General features: G+C 37.4%; 1 protein-coding gene across 1 annotated transcript in view; it reads left to right on the plus strand.

Annotated features, from left to right (window-relative positions):
• fgfr3 (fibroblast growth factor receptor 3) overlaps nt 1-4,466 on the plus strand; it is a 32,370-nt gene extending 27,904 nt beyond the window's left edge. Inside the window, 4 exon segments of the mRNA XM_043255787.1 lie at nt 311-448; nt 1,124-1,229; nt 1,316-1,442; nt 1,445-4,466. Of these exon segments, the coding sequence (XP_043111722.1) occupies nt 311-448; nt 1,124-1,229; nt 1,316-1,442; nt 1,445-1,638 (565 nt within the window). The 3' untranslated portion in view covers nt 1,639-4,466.
• The last annotated feature ends 15,301 nt before the right edge of the window (nt 4,467-19,767 follow it).

Below are 19,767 nucleotides of genomic sequence, written 5' to 3' on the forward strand. Positions count from 1 at the left end.
ACACTCACCCACATACACATATGTGCTCACACACTCATTCTAGTTTAATAGACTCATGTCTCATATCACCGACATACATTATAAGCCTCAGTGAGAACCAACAAAACTCCTCTCTCACATCTGCCAAGTATCTCCACCCCAGACAGAGACAGGCAGATAGTGAGAGTATTGTGACTCTACTATTTCAAGCACAACCAGCATATATAGACCTAACAAGTGTTTAGACTTGAGCTCATATTTTGTACTGTACTGTAAATGTGTGATTGTTGCCCCTTACATGCACTGAACTGTGACCTCTCTTTCATCTCAGGTGGTCTTACGGAGTGTTGTTGTGGGAGATTTTCACACTGGGCGGCTCGCCGTACCCAGGTATCCCAGTGGAGGAGCTCTTTAAACTGCTGAAGGAGGGTCATCGGATGGACAAACCTGCAAACTGCACTCATGAACTGTAAGCTTTTTTTGCTTTTCATTAGAAAACTTTTTTTATTTATCTCTTAAAACAAAGCTGTAAAGTGGGGGGGGACGATTAATACAAATATGGTTTAGTGCGATTGTTAATTCACAAAAGCTACAATAAGATTAAATATAAAAAAGAAGAGAAGAAACTAAACAAAGAGAATAAATAAAACATCACAGTTTCATGTTTTTGGACAGTTTGTTTTTATATATATATACTGTATATAAAAATATATATATATACTGTATATAAATATATATAATTTTTATCAGAAAATATTCAGAATATTCGCTGCCTTTATGTCCTAATTACTGTACTTAATAGTTACTATTTTACTAAATGACAGTCCAGATGTTCTGAATAATCAGTAGACAAACCCACAATATAACAAGTAACATCTGTTGTGCAAACATTATTAGCAGTTATGCAACTGCATTGTTTATCATTTACTTTCTGTATATTTTTGCGTTAAGATATGAACAATATTCATTTTCTAGGAACAAAGCATAAAAGATTACAAGATAAATGCTTCACTACATTTACCTACTAGTAATGGCATTTTGCGTAATAACAGTAATTTGGAAAAAAAAGTTGATGCACCTTCTGCACATCAATATAAAAATTGTATTTCTGGCACATATGTAATGCATGTTGTGATTTGCGCAGGTACATGATTATGCGGGAGTGCTGGCACGCTGTTCCTTCTCAAAGACCCACGTTCAGACAGCTGGTGGAGGATCACGACAGGGTCCTTTCTATGACCTCCACTGACGTAAGAGCTCTTACGCAGCAAACCAAACACCTTAACTCGTATTAACCTGAATTCGCCAATACTGATGTGTGCGTTTGATCCATCAGGAATATCTGGACCTGTCGGTGCCGTTCGAACAGTATTCCCCGACCTGCCCAGACTCCAACAGCACCTGTTCCTCCGGCGACGACTCTGTGTTTGCTCACGACCCTTTACCTGACGAGCCCTGCCTCCCTAAACATCACCTCCACAGCAACGGGGTCATACGAACATAAGCGCCCAGGACAGAAATGGTGGTTTGTTGGAGACCTTCCGGTTGGCTGCACTGGACCAGCATGTGGCGGCAGTGCAGACTGGGCTCCTGGTTCAGTGTGGATCTCATGAAACGCTCGACAAGAAGCTTCAGACTTCCAGCTGTTCACAGGTCTGAAGGACGGATTACGCCCCTCTCCTTCAGCTCCTTTTCTTCCAAATCATTATTCAGCTTTTTGTCTATGAAAAGAGAATTCCTATTTTTATATTCGGCCAGTTTCGTTTTTCCTTTTGCGCGACGCAGTCAGAAGGGTCAAACCATTCCGTGCCTACCAAAAAAACAAAAAACAGACAAATTGCTGGACAGGAAACAAAAAGTACGGATCGACGCTGTGTTACAGCACAGTTCTGAAGAGACAGAGTCGTCCTGTCACACACAGACAGGAAGTGTTTTTACAGCAATATATCTGACTGGAGTGAGAATCAAACCCATGGCCAGTCTCTCCTCTCCACTCCTCACAAAGATCATTTTTCATCCTTTTTTAATAAGAAAAGAGAGAACGGTCTCCTAGATGTGAGATTTAATTAGAAGATATATATATATATATAACTGTGTGCTTTGTACGTATATTAAAGTTTTTATTGTAAATATATAGATATAAATATGTATCATATTGCAGTCGGTAGCAGTGTACTTAAAAAAAAAAAAAAGAAAAAAGAATGACATTTTAAGAGCAAGTGAGCATACACTGTTGAGATCATGTAAACATTTAATCTTAAAAAAGCAAAACAAAAGTTTTATTTGAATTAACATGTATATTTGTAAAGCTATTTATAGACGTAAGGTTTTTAAGGGGGTCTAAAATTATAGTCGGGTTTTGGTACTGTAAACAAAGGGTTTTTCTTTTCAATTTTGTAAGTTATTTACCACAGAAGTGCAAGATTTCAACCGGTGGGTTGTGTTTTATTTTTGCTTGTTTTCTTCCATTTCTTAGTTTACAGTGACAAGAATGTATGAGAAGCTAATTGGTGATATCAGCAGAGCAAAATGACGAAATTATGAATTCTAAACACGAAAAGAGTACGCCAGAAGTTGCTTTGCCCATATCTCAGTATTGAATTTAATGATAAAAGGACCACAAGTGCTTCTGATCTTCAAGAGGAAACTGCACCGTTGTATTTTTAACTCCAGTCATACTCACACTTAAAAGCACTTTTCATCATTTTTGTATATTCGGAAAAAAAGTGTCCACATTTGGGCTTCCATGCATGAGATCCGTTCGCTACAGTATTTCAAGAAACAGTGTTGGTTTTCTCTGATTATGAGCGCTGGTGGTCTTTTCATTCAGCTCTATGATATGAAGGAGTGCTGTGTGGGTAAAACCTACCATAGCATATAGATGTATGGTGAAACCATATTATGAGTTTGTCGCTCTTATTTGCTCTTTTGCTAATGAATATGTATAATAACATTTTGAGGTAATCCTCCGGGTCGGTGTGTCTGCAAAGTGCCAAAATCTTTCTCTCTGCTCTGAATTTTATGTTAATGAGTACAGAACCGTTATTGCTATTCAACTCTAGCGTGCATGGTTGTCAGATGAGTGTCTCTGGCCCTGCGAATCTAAGCGAAGCATTATGGGATAGCTTGGTCGTGTCTCAGGGTGTCCTCAGACAATTGCATTCAAGCAGAAAGCCGGCAATAATATATAATGGGGGAAAAAAAAAGAGGATGATTCGCTTGCTGCTAAACTTCGAAAACTGTAGATTTGATAGGAGGTGACTGTACAGGTGCTCCCTCCTGCAAACCATTGAATTTTTGTACTTGTCAAGTGCCTGGGAGGGAGTTGAGTGGCTGAATATTGCTTTTGAATGTACGGCCACATCAAAAAAAGATATAAGCAGGGTGTTTCTTCGAAATGAGTCGGTATGTGTAAGGCACTTCGTTACCTTAATTCTCAGATTGGGTTCTTAAAGAGACGGATGACGTTGTTCTGTAATTTCTTCTTCTAGCTGAGGGACATCATGTTCTGTTGGAGACAGTGTTTTGAGTGTTCGTCCATTACGTGTGGAGTTATTCGTTTACTGGTGTGGGCAAGCGATCGCTCTCAGCTTGGTTTTTTTTTTGTTTTTTTTGTCGTACAACCTGTAACCTCTGGCTCACCTCCGCATCCTCCGCTCTACTACTGACAGCCCTTTCGCATTGTTTCAAACATATCAAACAATGTTGGTGGTCCTTCTCCCTCCTTGTCACAAACCCACATTATTTATTTCCTTGTATTTATGTTTTGTTTTGTTTTGTTTTTCTTCACCCGCTTGCTTCCGTGACCTTCTCTTATTCAAAAAGGACAGCATTCCTTCATGCTTGTGTGTTTTGGGATGGAGGTGCAGCCAAGATGCGTTGAGGGGTTGAAGAAAGTTTTCTCAAATGTTTACAATGAACATCCAGACAGTTTCAGAGGACAATGTGTTTCCCAGCGCTTTTGAAGTGGCTGGATGTTGAGCAATACTGGTCTGATGTCGACACTCTTTCATTTTACGCATTTGTTCTTTTCCTCTTAAGCTCTATTTGATAGTGCCATTCAGCTCTTATTAGAATTAAGATATTAAATTAAGTTATAGATTTAAATTTGCAAATGATTGTTATATGTCGAGTAGATTTTATATAGGTGTGTTTTGTTTTAATAGGGATGAAAGCTTCTTTACAGTATTTTCTTACAGAAGAATTGCATTGCATTCCAGGTAGAGTTCTTTCTTTACGCGGTGAGGTAACACGTTTGCAGAATTAAAGGCGTTCGGCATCTGCATCCCTCTCTGTTTAACAAAAGAATGGAATAGTTGACTAACAGTGTTTTGTGTTATTTTTCCATATCTCTGTATCTGTGGAACATTCCGTTCTGTTTCAGTTGTGCCCCTTCCGAGCTGTTAAACCTCTTTACACTATCAGTCTGTGCCTGACGGAATTATGCTGTCAATCAAAACCTTTTCAATAAACACAACAAAACCAGTGCTCGCTTGTCACGTTCTTTTTAAATCAATACTGGCCACGCTCTGTATTTCAGGCTGATTTAGCCGATGGTTATCAAAAGAGGGAGATCGTTTGATAAGGGTATCCTGCGTTCGAATGCAATGCAATGAAAGAAAGTACATTTTGAAACTCCAGAATACTGATGCATCGAAGTTTCCTACCTGGTCTCATGGCATAAACGTACCTTGGTGCTCTTTTTAGCGAGACACGAAATACATACCAACAAGTACATATCACTGCAGTTTCCGATAGAAATGAACACTAGAGGCAGTAAAATTCAAGATACATTTTATTCCTTTTCGCACGAATTTACAGAGTTTCAATTAATAAAACAATATTAATATTCTGGGATGTTTGAAAACTGATGCTTTCGAAGATTAGCATCGCACATATCCAGCTTCATATCTAGGTGTTTTTATAGACTAGGTTTGTTTAGTAGCTCACGGAGTTACAGAGATGGTTTGAATCCTGTGTAACCACGGCTTGACAAAACGGTTCAAATCGGTGTAAAAGGAAGTTGAAATGGCACAGTTGCATCGGCAATTGCGTTTTCATATCATTTTTGCATTTGTTGACACTGTCGGGAAAGTTTAGGGTTGGATTTGGTATAGAGTATATATATTTGGTATGAGTATATATATTCCCTTTTTTTAATGTAATAAAAACGTGACAGGGTTCAAGTACTGAAATTGTGTTTCGGCACCACTTAGTGGACATTTTGCCGGGAAATGTGCAGTACGGTACGTAAAAAACGGCGTTGCACAAAAAGTGCATAGAGGTACATATTTTTATGAGACCAGTTTGGAACATTTTTAACAAAAAACATAAAAAAGGGCCGGTATGCTTTCTGAAAGGCTTGAAATCATTAACTAAAACGCTGACATTTAAATAAAAAAAAAACAATTAACAATTGTTTTTTCTCTTTCATGATGTGTCATGGCAGTTTTAGCATTTATTGCACTTTGTTGTTTTACTCGTTATTTTCCTAGGGTGCTAATGAACTGGAAATCTCCCACATTGACAAAAAAAGGCTTGCTTCCACATTGAAAAATAAGGTAGATAAATGTTAATTATTTGAACAAAGAGCAAAATCATTTTGTTCTCCAGTAGCAAGTTGCCAGTGTCTATTCTGTGCACACATCATGAATAAATTACAACAAATAAACGTCAACATGTCAGCAGTGTTGAAACACTTCGTCATGACCAAAATTATGCTAGATTAGCACTATGCAAAATTTATTTCACTGAAATATCGAGAGGGGACTTGTTGCCAAAGCATTTTTATTTACAACTGAATCACAAATCATCCTGAACAGCAAGAGTTGTTACCCTAAATGAATTACCAAAAATGTAATTCCTCTTTTTAGTTTTCAGGCAAATTTAGGATAAAAAGGAGTGAGATAAAATAATGAAATCCTTCAAAGCCAATTTATTACAGCCAGTGGTGAAGATAAGTTGTATAATGACACTAATTAACCTGTCTGTTAAAGCAAATTTGTGCTGTTAGCTACTGAAGCCTTATTGCCAGCATTACGAGTATTAGCAAACCAACAATGCCATATCAAATGCTGTCAATAAAGCCAAAGTTGCTAATGACACCAATTAGCTATTCTAACTGCACAAAACCATACAAAAGACATGACTATATCTAATTACTTAAATAATCACAAATAAACTGCAAGTATAACACACAGTAAGCAAGAGAGAGAGAGTAACTGGTGTAAAATCTACTCTGATGCAATTTAAGTAACACCTCAAATTTAAACAAATGTGCGTATATGAATTTAATACAACAGTGTAAGAGAATAATTAGTTCTCGTAATAGGAATAATTTTGTGCAGAGTAACACAAAAAAAGTTTTGGACTAGGACAAACCGCAACACAAATTACACTTGTGACTGTGAGTGTTTGTTTGCTGGAGACTTGCAGGCTCTCCAGAGCTGAAAGACTCAAATATGTCCTGAAGGGGAACATCCTGCTTCCCTAGAGCTCTGAAGAGACTCATTCAGTGCCTTTAGATATGTGTGTGTGTGTGTTTGTGTGTGTGTGTGTGTGTGTGTGTGTGTGTGTGTGTGTGTGCTCGTGTGCGTGGACTTCACTCTGCAGCTCAAGAGCTCCTTTCACAAATGTGTTTGAGAGAGCCAGGTCTAAATTGGTGTGTCTGATTCAGAGCTGTGTTTGCTCAGGGGGAGGCTTTGCATCCCTCATTCCTTTACACCTTTTTTTTCATTCTTGCAGGGTTCTCTGACTCCAAGAAGCCTCGATTTCCCTCATTTTTCCTCCCTGCATGTCACCTTTCACTGCTGTCACCCTATTACCAGGTTGTCCCACTGTGCAGTATTTTGGAGGTAATTGCTCAGGGTTCACTGGAAATCAGTCACCTCACAGTCAGACTCTTCAAAATCAGACGCTCTATGGGATTTGTCAGATCTGTAATCTTGCCATGTATGCTACAAAACGCTTTATAAACTTTTGGTTATATTTCTGCATAATTAGTTTTGCTGAAGCTGACTTCAATGAGGACATGTGTTTATGTACAGATGCGTAATGTGTTTGGTCACGCAGTGGCACGAGCGATGCTGAAGTCATCCTAAAGAGCGCTGAAGAAATGAACTGTGTGTTGCTGCAGGAAACCGTATGAAAATTTTCTCCATCACTGAAAACCATTGCTTTGTGAAACCAAAAAATACATTAATGCACAAACAACTGAACAGTGAGTACAGGAACGCAAAGAGACCCAAAAAGTTGTATGGTAACTAAGAATTTTTTTTTGTCATTTTGTATATATATTTTAAAGTTTTGGTGGGAAAAATGTTCTCCGTTAAACACTGGTCATAAATGTTAGCGCCCCTAGAAATTCTTATTAATTACAAATCTACGAAATGTAGTTATAATGTGCAAAAGATTACAAAACAGTCTTTAAGCAAATTAAACATTGAAAATCCCCATCTCAACAATCAGGACAAGACATTCCAATTAAATCAAGAGGTCTTATGTCCATATCATCTTAACGCAAGATGAGGAGGATAGTTTAAGTCATCAAAGTCTTTCCAAGGTCTCACAGCCGGAAAATTGCAGAAATGATATCAGTTTTGGGTTCGGAAAGACTACAAAAAAAATGTAACAGTTCCTACATCACCACATGATGTTTGGGAGGGTTTTAAGAAAAAGTCCTTTGCTTTCATCCAAAAACAAACTCCAGCATATTCAGCTGGCAGACACAACTGTAACTTCAAAGGGGACCAGGTTCTATGGTCATATGAAACAAAAAAAAGAGCTTTTTGGCACATGTGAGATGAATTTAAAGGGATACAGAGGGATAAAAAAAGTAACCCGTGACCACGGTTAAATATACTGCTGGATCTTTAATGTTTTGTGCCTATTTTTCTGCACATGGCATCATAGATCCCATCAGATTCTAACAGACTATCAACTAACCAGAAATCTTACAAATTGGCAAAGGTTTATCTTCCATCAGAACAATGATACAAAACAAACATCAAAATGAATTCAAAAACGGGTTATGCCACTGCCAATCTAATCCAATTACCTGAAACATAAAATAAGTGTGGTGAACTAAAGAAGGGAGGCACTTACATGGATCTCAGCATATGAAGCATCTGGAGAGATCCTGTATGCTAGTCTCTGATCAGACACAGACTCTTGGCTAAAAATCCTGTCAAAATGGAAGATGCAAAAAGCATTGAATAGAGTGTAAAAGAGAGAGAGTGTAATCGTTGTTAAATGGATTGTTTATCCAATAATGAATTAATTACTTACTCCATTAATTGCTCACCCACATGTCATTTTAAACTAGTCAACTTTGCTCATCTTCAGAAGACAAATTAAGATATATATATGATGAAATCTGAGAGCATTCTGACCCTGCATAGACAGCAAGTGAACTATCGTGTTTAAGGCCAAGTTAGGACATTGTTAAAATATTTCATGTGACATCAGTGGTTCAACCGTAATCTTATGACGCTACAAGAATACTTTTGTTGTGCAAAAACAACAATGCGGTCTTCGATGCGTGTGATGCTGATGACACAGGAGTTGGCATTTATTACAGGCGTTCAGTACAGAAAATTTAAGACAGTGATACCATTTCACAACAGCTCACACAAAACCCAAAATGGTGGACGTCTCACAGGGCTTTGGTATATTACTAATGCAAAAGTTATGTGTTTTTTTTGAGCTGATGATAGGCCACAAGATAACTGTGGGCACCTGGTACTCCACACTGCAGCTTTCACCGTGACTCCATCCCTGCTTTATGTGTGGTATACACTATAAACACACAAAAAGTACCTGATGACTCACATGCATTTCAGGGTATATGAGTACACCTCAGGGTCCTTGTAATCAGCGCACTATAATATATAGTTTTCAGAATTAAAGGGGTCATATCAGGAGAATACACTAACTTTCAGAGCTCAAAACTTTGATGCAGTAACCTAGATGTTGGGTTTCTGACTTCACAAATGCTCTGCAAAGACACTGATGAAGAGATGCAGTATATATCGGACTTAAAAGCAAAGTGTCAGGGGAAAATTGCTTTTATTATACTTTACATGAAAAGAGAGAGCCTATAAGGAACAAATAGCTCGTTTAATTATAATGGTCAGAGAGAGAGCAAGAGAGAGAGAGCGGAAAATGGTTATAAACTAAACTAAAATTATAAATGAACCACAGAGAACACTTAAAATGATATATCGAATTATATAACTTCAAATAATGCCCCTATTAAGTTTTAAAAATAAAAATAGCCCTTAAACCATAACGTCCCTGACTTGTAAGTTGTGTAAGGATGATTATGGTTCTCTGTACTCAGTGCTGGTCTGTATCCTCAGTCAACGCACTGAATACTTTTTTGACCAAAAAGAAAGCCTCACTGCATAAACAGGCCTAAAAAAAGAGGGTGCAGGAAATCTCCTCCCGACTGCACTGTATTAATCTGATTTGTGTATAAGTGTGTTTTCTGGACTCATGTTGTGCCAGACGCTTCTGTAATTGTTGCTGGTTAAGTGTGTGTAGTGTGTGTACCCATACACACACACACTCATCGGTGGTCTGAGGTATGCAATAAGAGGCAGAGTTTGAGAGGCATGAGCATAATTAATACCTTCGATGTGGTTACAGAAAAGCCAGAGTCACCGACTATTTTTTGCTAAATTTAATAAAGTAAAAACATGTTTTCATGTGCATGTGTGTGCCCGGTTGGCACTGCGCTCTGACCAGACAAGATGTTTACCGTTAGTCTGTGGCGTTGGACGGCAGAGCGGCGACATTTTTTAGCCCCTTATTAAAAAGCCGCTGCAGACACCAACGCTTATGACGCACAGAGGGAAAGCGGGTGAGGGGGGAGGGAGTCAGGCGGAAGGGAAAAATGACAAGCAAGTGAGAGGTTGAGAGAAGAGAGATGTGTCAAACGTAGCGTCAGCGTGGAGACTCCTCTGACAAGTGGCTGAAGTCCAGACTGAAGCTGGCTGGGGTGAGGGACTCCCCGCCATACTGACAGAAGTTTACAGAGAGCTTTAGGAAATTTGAAATGAGTCTAAATGCCAGCACAGCAGAATGTGAACCCTGTGTTCTGAATGGCAAAAGAAGACACTCATGAAAACTGTTCCACATGCATGCTTATTACCGTTGGCTGGCGACAGAGATGGCAGAAGCATGAAGAATGCAAAAAAAAAAGAAAAGAAAATATTTGCAGTTATTGTTGGTGAAAAAGAACATCAAACATGTCAAAACTTTACAATGTAATTACATAATCACTGGATGGCAAGATCAGTTTGGTTTATTACAAAGAAAACTATATATTTTTTAGAATTTGAACAAATACTGAGAGATTGACAAAACAAAACTAGACTTCTAACTACAGTTTTAGTGAAGCACAAGAATTAAATATTTTTGTCATTACCTATAGAATACAGCAAAGGAAAAATGATTTTCGTTTAGAATTTTAACAAAGTAATAAACATTGACAGTCTGACTTCTTATTGTTAAACTAAATGGATAGTTCATCCAAAAATGAAAAATAAAATTCAATTATTCACGCTCATGTTATTTCAAACCTAATATGACTATTATGTCCTGTGAAAAAACAAGAAAAAAAAATATTTTTAAAACACTGGCAACAAAATGACATTGATCTCCATTGTAGACTAAAACACTCAAACGTTTCTCAAAATATCTTCTTTTATGTTTCGCAGAGTGGCATGAGGGTGAGTGAATATGACAGAATTTTCATTTTTTTGAAAATACTGTCCCTTAAGTAACTAATTAAGTCACGTAGGGCACCAAGCGAACCCAGGCTGCAACTGGCGGCCCCTTAAATGAATAGTTGCAAGTTGTTATGATATGAGGTTGTGAATACAAGAGGAAAAGAGTTTGAAAAACTCAGATTCATAATTATAATTCCTATTTTTGCCCTCTGGCTATGGAGGTTTTGTGGCAGCATATTTGGCATCCTTAATTCCTTCAAATTCCAGATGTTTCCACAGAGAGACGCATTCTGTGTGAAAGCGTTTGGCTCTTCAACACAAAGCCAGAATGTTTTAGGAAAGCAGGCACTGCGGACACACTCAAAGAGCTGCTCAAATGTACCTTTTCATGCTTGTCGCCAGAAGAATGTTCTGGCTTAAATACAGCTCAAGCTGTAACGCCAGCATCTGTGGCATGCTGCTGATTACTCCAGAAAATTATTCTGACTTGTCCCTCAGTCTTTAAAAACCCATGTACAGTAATCCACTAAAAAGACATCTAAGCTTTCAAAGCATCATGTGAAAATTCGAAAGCAAATTATTTAGTAAAACAAAAAGTTTATCTCAAGTATCATTCGTAGGTATGATTACTTAACGGGAGACGTTATTTGGATAATGAAGTTACTGAGCATGCAAGTATTTAAGTATGCTTCTATCAAAATGTTCTTTTCAGGGTTCATTTATTTTTCTTGCACACTTGCAAACACGTTGAACTTCGAGGTCTCTACAAATAAAGCAGTAAATCAGTTGCTCGAGTCCAAGAGTTCAATTATGGACTATTGCATTATCACTATCTTGGCTTTTGTTTGTCAGATCCTCTTGTGAGATATGAGAACTTTGCTTAATATACTAGCACTTTTTTTTACAAGTATTACGTCTAAACCTTATTTCGCAAGTGAGTTCACAGCTGTAACACTGCGAGGAAAGTTCAAAACGGAGACCATGTTAAGAAAAAGGGACATAAAGCCCCCAGAATGACTGCGTGTTTGACGTGTGAGTGTACGTCCGTGTGTAATTGTGTAAGCTTGTGTGTGAGAGCTCTTCTCCTGAAACTGGACCTTGGAATGTTGTCAGAGTAACGCTGCCAAATCAGCGATTAGTGAGGATGTGTGAGAGACAGCCGTAGAGAGGAGTGAGCTTCGGGGACAGGTGTCCTCGCGCACACACACATCTCTGGCTCTTCATCTGTTGCGTATTGTGGGACAGTGCGGTTTGCTTTTTGCTGGGTATTTCAGCTATGTGCAGTAGCACGGAGTCCTGTCACACGCTGGTCTAATAACACACTCAGGCTATTATTTCACCATGATTTTAATGTCAGTCTCCAACAGCGTATATTAACTTTTTTATTAAGGGGAAATATCTGCCCCACTGTAATAGATTTTCAGGTGTTTTTTTTTTTTGGCGTGTTCATTTCTAATTACATTAAAACACAGCATGCCATCTATGGCAAACACATTTTAATTATTTAATCAATTGAATTATAATTGTCAATTGGCTCTTCCTGTTTAGCTTGAAATGCTCTCAACAATGCTTGAAACTTTTGTATTGCAAGCACTTCCTCTGTTTATATATCTATTTATGATGCATCGCTTACTGTATTTCGCTACTATAAATCGCTTTGGATGAAAGCATGTTTAAATGAATAAATGTAAATGTAGAGATTCTTGATAATGTCTGTTACTTTTAAATTAAAACCAAAAAACAGGTAGAGAGATTTGATTCAACACAGACTTGGAAAGCACACCTCTGCTGATATTTCTGTAAAATAATAACATAGCTTCTTGGACAAATTCATTCACTTTTAAATCACTTTGACAGAAGAAGATGTGGTGTTTGCCATTTTACTCCGCATTTACATTTTTTGTGTGTCTGGCATTTGACAGGCCAGATGCAATGCTGTACCAGGTGAGCTACTGAGCAAGTTTACTATGTTAGAAAATCTGTGCATATGTGAATGTATTAATTTATAAATCGCATTTACAAATGTATTAGTTCATGCATTTTGGGATTTTTATTATATTACATTGTTATATTATGGATTATGCACATATGTTTTAAAATATAGTTCACAAATTACGTATGGAATTAGTATTATGCAAGGAAATGATTAAAGTTTTTATTAACAGTTTAATTTCCATGTGATCATAATTTGTGTGGAAAGGTCACTAGTGCTCATTTTAGCTGAAGATTGCAGTGAATTGTATGTGTAAGTAGCTTTTTGGAGTCGTCGTTAGAAAAATATTGGTAAAGCCATTCGATTATACAACAGATTGTGCTGTTCAGGAGAGGTTATATGTGTTTTTCTATAATCTTAAAAGCGCATGTTGCTTCGTAATCTTCATACTGTGTGTTTACAAGAATAACAGTATGTAGATGTCTATCAGAAAATGTTTTCAAATAAATAAATACTTTACAAGAAAAAAGTGTTCAGGCTTTCCTCTTCATTTGACAACAAACCAACATCAAATGTAAAATAGTCAGTAATGGAATTTACATGAATAGTAAAACTGCAATGGGAATGCAACGTCTTGTGTGCATAACTTTATATATAAATAACTGAGCATATTAACATAACAACACTCTCTGAAGGTACAAAAAGTTTTAACTGGGGCCTTTTGTGTGCTACCAGTCACTGCAGTATCTCAGTAGCCACTAAACCTTTAGAAACACCTTAAATAGAAAATTAGGAAATATAATAAGTGTTATAAAGCAACTATAATGAACTGGAGCATTGTCCCAGCTGAGTGTAATCCCACTGCAATGTCTGATAGGGAAAAAGACTGAAATTCAAAGAAAAAAGAGCTTCAACATTTGTTATCTCTCAAGTTGATCGGTGAGAAGCTTAATCCAGATGTCCTCACAGTTCGTGTACATTCGTAACTCGAGCACAAGGAGTGCTGGATAAATGCTGGGGTCCCGATTAGCCATTTCAAGTCGTTTCATTGGTATATTTCAAATTGACATGTAACGCACGCTCCAGGATCACCCTGATATAGCGACCATGTTCTTTATTCAGCAGCCAAACGCATGCAAGCGTGAAGGAATGATCTATCTGTTTAGGTCTGCAACTATCTAATGGGGAACGTGTGCAGCAGTGGGTCTGTGATCCATTTCACATCCAGACGAGAGCAAGTGATAAACTCTATCACATCCACAGAGCTGCAGAACCCCGTACAGAGCTCGGAGATGAAAGACATAGACGCATGAGTGTGATAGGTGAGAAGAGATCCACACTACCTCAGATTTATTATTTATGTCTTACATTTGAATAGCATCAGGCTCATTCTAAGGAAACTGTGCCTGTTTTTCTCAATTGTGTCTGAAGTCGTGTTGTTTGATCATTTTAACTTATCTGGTGTGTTAATGAGAAGATATCAATCAAACAAACTTTATTTATAAATCGCTTTAAAAACACAAAAAAGTGGGCCAAAGTGCTGTACAGGAAAAAATAAAACAAGAATAATATATTATAAATAAAAAATAAGACATAAAATACAACTAAAACACATTAAGAGACCATAGAAATCCAAAACTGTAATAGATTTTCAAGCATGTTAAAATTCAGAATAAAAAATAATTGTGATTCATTATTTTTACTTAAATTAAAAACTAAAACATATTTTTTTTTATCTCATACATTTCTTTAACAGGTTTTTGGTAACTTTGTTGACTAAAAATGATTTATCTTTCTGATATCATATCTAAAGCAACACGTTAAGAGAAATATATGTTTCAGCAACTTATCACTTTGCAAAGCCGTAATTGCATATTTAGCATCATGTTAGTAGCTTAGCATTTGTATGTTGTCATTTAAAGTCTTCTGTGAATTCATGAGTGACAGATGTGCACTACGATGTCTATGTCATAACGGAGAAAGCGTTAAAGGTTGAATAAAGTTTATCATGCACTCTGCTGTTATTCTGGGCTGTGTAGGAGTGTTTGTGTGCGCTCAGAGCAGGCCAGCAAGTCTCATTAGCTGAGAATAAAGTAAGGCAGTGTTACATGTGTGTGAGAGATACAGAAACACACTGTTCAGTTTAGAGCTAAAGACTCTACAGTTCAGTGGCAGTTCAATAGATAAGAGGACAGTTCCAGCTTTAGCTCCAGTCAGAGGAATGCTGTCTGTTCGCGGCCGGTCGTAAATGGTGTGTGATTCAAAGGAATCTCTGTTGACTTATTTGCTGTGAAATTAGCAGTCATTATGCTGAGCAGAACGCTTCCACATGCAAACCTGCCTCTTCATCCTGTGGAGGTAAACACTCCCAAAGAAGAACGAGTTTACAGAGAGAGAGAGAGCTGAAAAAGGATGCCTGTGTATGCAGATGAATGGATAGCGCAGCATAGTAAAAAGAGAAAAAACCTAATAAACAAACTAATCTAAAAGTGCAAAAGGTTCGTGTGAGGGTTAGTTTGGGGTTGTGTGATAGAAAATATCATTAGCCCAGCATAAAAGCAATAAAAGTCAACTGGAAAGTCCCTACCACGAAAGAAAATCAAATGTGAGCAATTTTTTAAGCACACTCATGCATCAGAGGAACACATGCTGATGTGCAAACAGGATGAACTCAAAAAGATGGAATTCATCAGATGAAAGAGAAAATAGCACTGTGCTGTTAACTTACACACACACACTGTAACATAATATTTGATACCTGACTGCTTTCACACATGCAGAAGCTCACAGAGGACATACACTACTAGTGATGTTGGTAAAGTCAGCATCACTATTACTATGCTTAAGATGTGATACATAGGGGAAACATTTTAAGATATTTTGGGATTTTTTGGAGCGATGTTGCATGGACTCATTCCCATTGAGAAGCAATAACAAATTTTCTATTTAATATTGGATCAGTCAAGGACCATATGTCTTATCTGCTCGCCCGTTGATGTCAACATTGCCCCAAAATTTGAAAGAAATGGGAAATCCTTTGCTTAAAATAATGTGTGTCCGATTGGAAACAGCTGTGTGATCAGGTGAGTGTGTGATTAGTGGAATCAGGTGTGTGTGATTTTTCCACAGACACCCTTGAATCTTTTTTTGTTTTAAATTGAACATTATTTTAGAAAAATATAAATCTTACTCTCAAAAACATTTATGAAAAATCTTAATTGTAAGAATATTTAATGATCAATTTAGGCCAGAAGAGTATTTTTTGTTGAGATGTTAAAATTAACTATAAAGTTGCTTTGAAACAGGATTATGACATTGCATGAAAAGAGATATAAAAGTAATAAGAATCATTATGTATACACTGTAAAAAATGACAGTGATTTCATCAGGAAAAAAAAGAAAAAATGTTGTTAAATTACTGTTTATTGCATATTTTAGTTTAATGAGTCGTGTTTAGTGTTTGTGTGAATGACACTGAGCACCTTCTATATATTCTTTTGACAGTAATCAGTGTATTTCAAAGGCAGAAAACAGATTTCAGTACTTTAATAAGTTGGTATATTAACATTATATCACTTAGTGAAATTACGGTATTTAACTGTAAATATTTAATTAGCTTCATACCTATTTAATTCCACAACAAAAGGTCAATTAAAGGTCAATTAAAATGTCAAAAATATGATGTTATTTATGCTCACAATGCCCTCACTGTCAATGAAATATTAAGATTGAATGAATTCTTAAGCGCTTCCTGAAGCATGTTTAGGCATTTCCTTGACACCCTTAATTTTTCACTTCATAAACAAACATGACAGCAAGTAAACTTGGCCAGGCCCATTTAAATGCAGACCCATTGGTGCACACCACACAACTCTGGTCTGGGTTTATTTTGGAGCCGTTTTCCGTTTACACATGATTTGTTCTGGATTGTGTTTAATACACTTTGGTTCTCAGCGGGGGTGTCCTAGGGCCCCTCACCCTGACAACTGTTGCCGAGGCAGTGAAGACCAGACCAGTGCCAGTCAATGGATTTCATTCAGTCCGTACTTCCTGAACAACAGAACGAAGGAGGGAGAGAAAAGAAGGAAAGAGAGAACGAGAGAGAGAGAGAAACAGTAAAGTTTTGCGCTGGCATCTTCTTCCTGCGCTGTCGCTGCCAGCTGTCCTTAAAAATCCGCCGCACCACACAATGCACTGGCCTCTCTCTCTCCTTACCCGTTTCCCTTCTGCCAAGCGGGTCCAACCGTGATCAATCGGCACATCTGGAACACACACACCACCTGCAGACAAAGAAATCTGGACACCCAACATGCTCATTGTGAATGCATGTAATTTGCACTACTGAGCCTTCCTGTCTGTTTCTGCAGCTCAAGCCAAGTGTTCATACCCAACCGAGAAGACAAGGGCAGGATACAGTGAAAAGGATGCCGAAAAACCATGTCCTATAGTATAAGCCCATTCCCTCGCTCCAAACTATCAAATTAGATCCAAGCAGGTGTGTGCGAGCGTGTGTATGCGCCTGAGGCTGCAGAACGGCCAATATCACACAATGCTGGCGAGAGCTGCTGTTCTCCACGGCTTCAAAACCACTTTCTCACAGTTTTAAATACCTTACATGCATCCCGCACTCACTGAGGAGGTAATAATGAAGAGAATATGAGAAAGATATACAGCAACAAACATAATTTATCTCATATGAAATCTAATTTCAGGATTTTTTCAACACACCTCTCAGAGGCGCTCCCTAAGGACAAACTCATTTGAAGATGGTAAAAAAAACTTGACAGTATAATGCATATATTTGCAATAACTTTCCTGATAACATATTTGATCAATTATTTTTTTAAAATGCAGTTTCGTGTATTAAAATATAAAATAAAAATATAAAATATAATAAAACAGGACATTGGTGACAACACTTTTTGGTAATGAAAGTACAAATGTGTAAAGGGACTAACAGCACTTTTTGGTAAAGAAAGTGTTACACTTTATATTCTCATAGCATTACTTATGCAATTGCAATTGCAGTGTAAATGCATTCATGCCAATTCTTGGCTGTAAATAGACCCTTCGGAAGCACTTTCCGTTGCACATTTTTGGTGCAAAGATAGACTGACACTGATTGTCATTTGATTGGTAACAGCTTTATAGTATCTTATTGTTCTAAGTAAATTTATTAATTAGATTTAAGAAAAAATTAAAAGGCATACATTTATAGCTACCAGCACACTCAGCAAAAACACATCATATAAAAAATCATATTGCCCACCCTTATTTTTAGGATAAAATGGTAACACTTCACAATAAAGTGTAATTTGTTAACTTTAGTTAATGTACTAACTAACACAAACAAATAATATGAATAATGCATTTCTTACAGTATTTATTCATCTTTGTTAACGTTAAAAATACAATCATTGTTAGTTCATGTTAGTTCACAGTGATTTTAATAACTCATTAGTAAATTCTAAAATTAGTATTAACTAAGAAGTATTGTTCATTCTTAGTTCTCTAACTGATTAACTTTATTGCGAAGTGTTACAGATAAAATCTATATCGAATAACAAAAGAAAATATACAAAAAAACACTGTTTTTCTAATACTGGTTTGCTACACTAACACAGAGCTGCTGGTTTATATAAAGCAGTGTAACTCATCCTCCACTGCACCGGCTCTGAATTTACCTTTGAATAATTTCAGGCCTGATCTGTGATGGCTGTTAGTTTTCGCCACACTGACTGAATCTGGACCACAACTACCCTGCTAACACAGCATGTCTACGATAACTCATCCACCCCATCAGGTCTGAACAACACAAACACATGAGTGGTGCGGCACACATACGTTGCACAAACACACACTTGGAAGCTAAAAGCCTGCGCTAAGCATTATCACCAGGTTTGCAGTGGAAAGTGCGTAGAGCATCATCAGAGGGATAATAAGAGGGAGAGAAAGACAGCTGTTGCCAGGCAACCAGACTTGCTTGGCAGGTGCTTGGATGGACATTTTTGGGACTGATCTGACTCCAGTTAACCTTTTATTCATATTTTATGCTAGTATTTACCCTTTGTATAGTGACATTAGTTAAAAAAAAGAATGCTACATTTTAATTTTAGCTATTTTTATCTTCACTTTTATGCATTTTATTTATTAAATAATAAATAGACACAAAAGGACACACATCACACACACCAAATTTATCAAGAATAGGACAAATGAGCTGAACAACCAAATACTTTTAATTAATTAACATTTCAAACAAAAGTATTTGGTTGTTCGTCTTATTTATCCTATTCTTGATAAATTTGGTGTGTGTGTGTGCTTTTGTTGATACATATTGATACATATTGCTTCTATGTATATGTGTTTTAATAAAACCCAGATTAAAAAAGCCTAAAATGTTATGCATGGCCTTTGAAACAACGCTGAACTCGCCATGTCACCCCAGAAGATCACCTGGATCAGGTCGCTTTTGAAGGGGTCACTGGGTCCAAAATTCACCTTACAAGTTGTTTAAACATAAATGTGTGTTATATAAGTTTGTGTATACAGCTATGCTGTTCTGAGATTCCTGTCAGAATGATGTAGTTCTGCACAGGCCCCTCCCGAGCTAGTTGATTGACAAGACCATCTTACCTTAGACCCGCCCTGTGTGCGCTGTCATCAGTCTGACATTGTGCCGACTCCGTCCAGGGCAAGACAACAATGTCTCAGATTAAGTGACTGAAGTCTTTAGTTGTGTGTGATAATGAAGATAGCAGTCAGGAATGGGACAATTCCTGGTCTGCCTAAATGCATCTATATTTGCCGGAATCATTCGTGATGAATATGTCTACAGCAAGTGTTTTCAGGTAGTCATAGTGCTCCTTTGCACAGAGGCCGGGCACCAGAAACTTTTTGAATTTGGTGTTATATTGGTAGAGAATGTGTAGGTCACCTAACACAAGGATCAGCATGCAACCATAAGTGGCTAGACACGAAGAGTGAAAGAAACGTGAAGTCACCATCAATGCACTGATGTCTAAAAAAAATCTTTGTTTATAGGATGAGGGCAGAGGGCCACTAAGACACCCCCTGTCACCCCTTCTGCAAATGACCACTGTATTCATTTAATTCTGCTTT

This window comes from Puntigrus tetrazona, chromosome 13 (assembly GCF_018831695.1).
Source record: "Puntigrus tetrazona isolate hp1 chromosome 13, ASM1883169v1, whole genome shotgun sequence".
In the NCBI taxonomy this organism is placed as follows: Eukaryota; Metazoa; Chordata; class Actinopteri; order Cypriniformes; family Cyprinidae; genus Puntigrus; species Puntigrus tetrazona.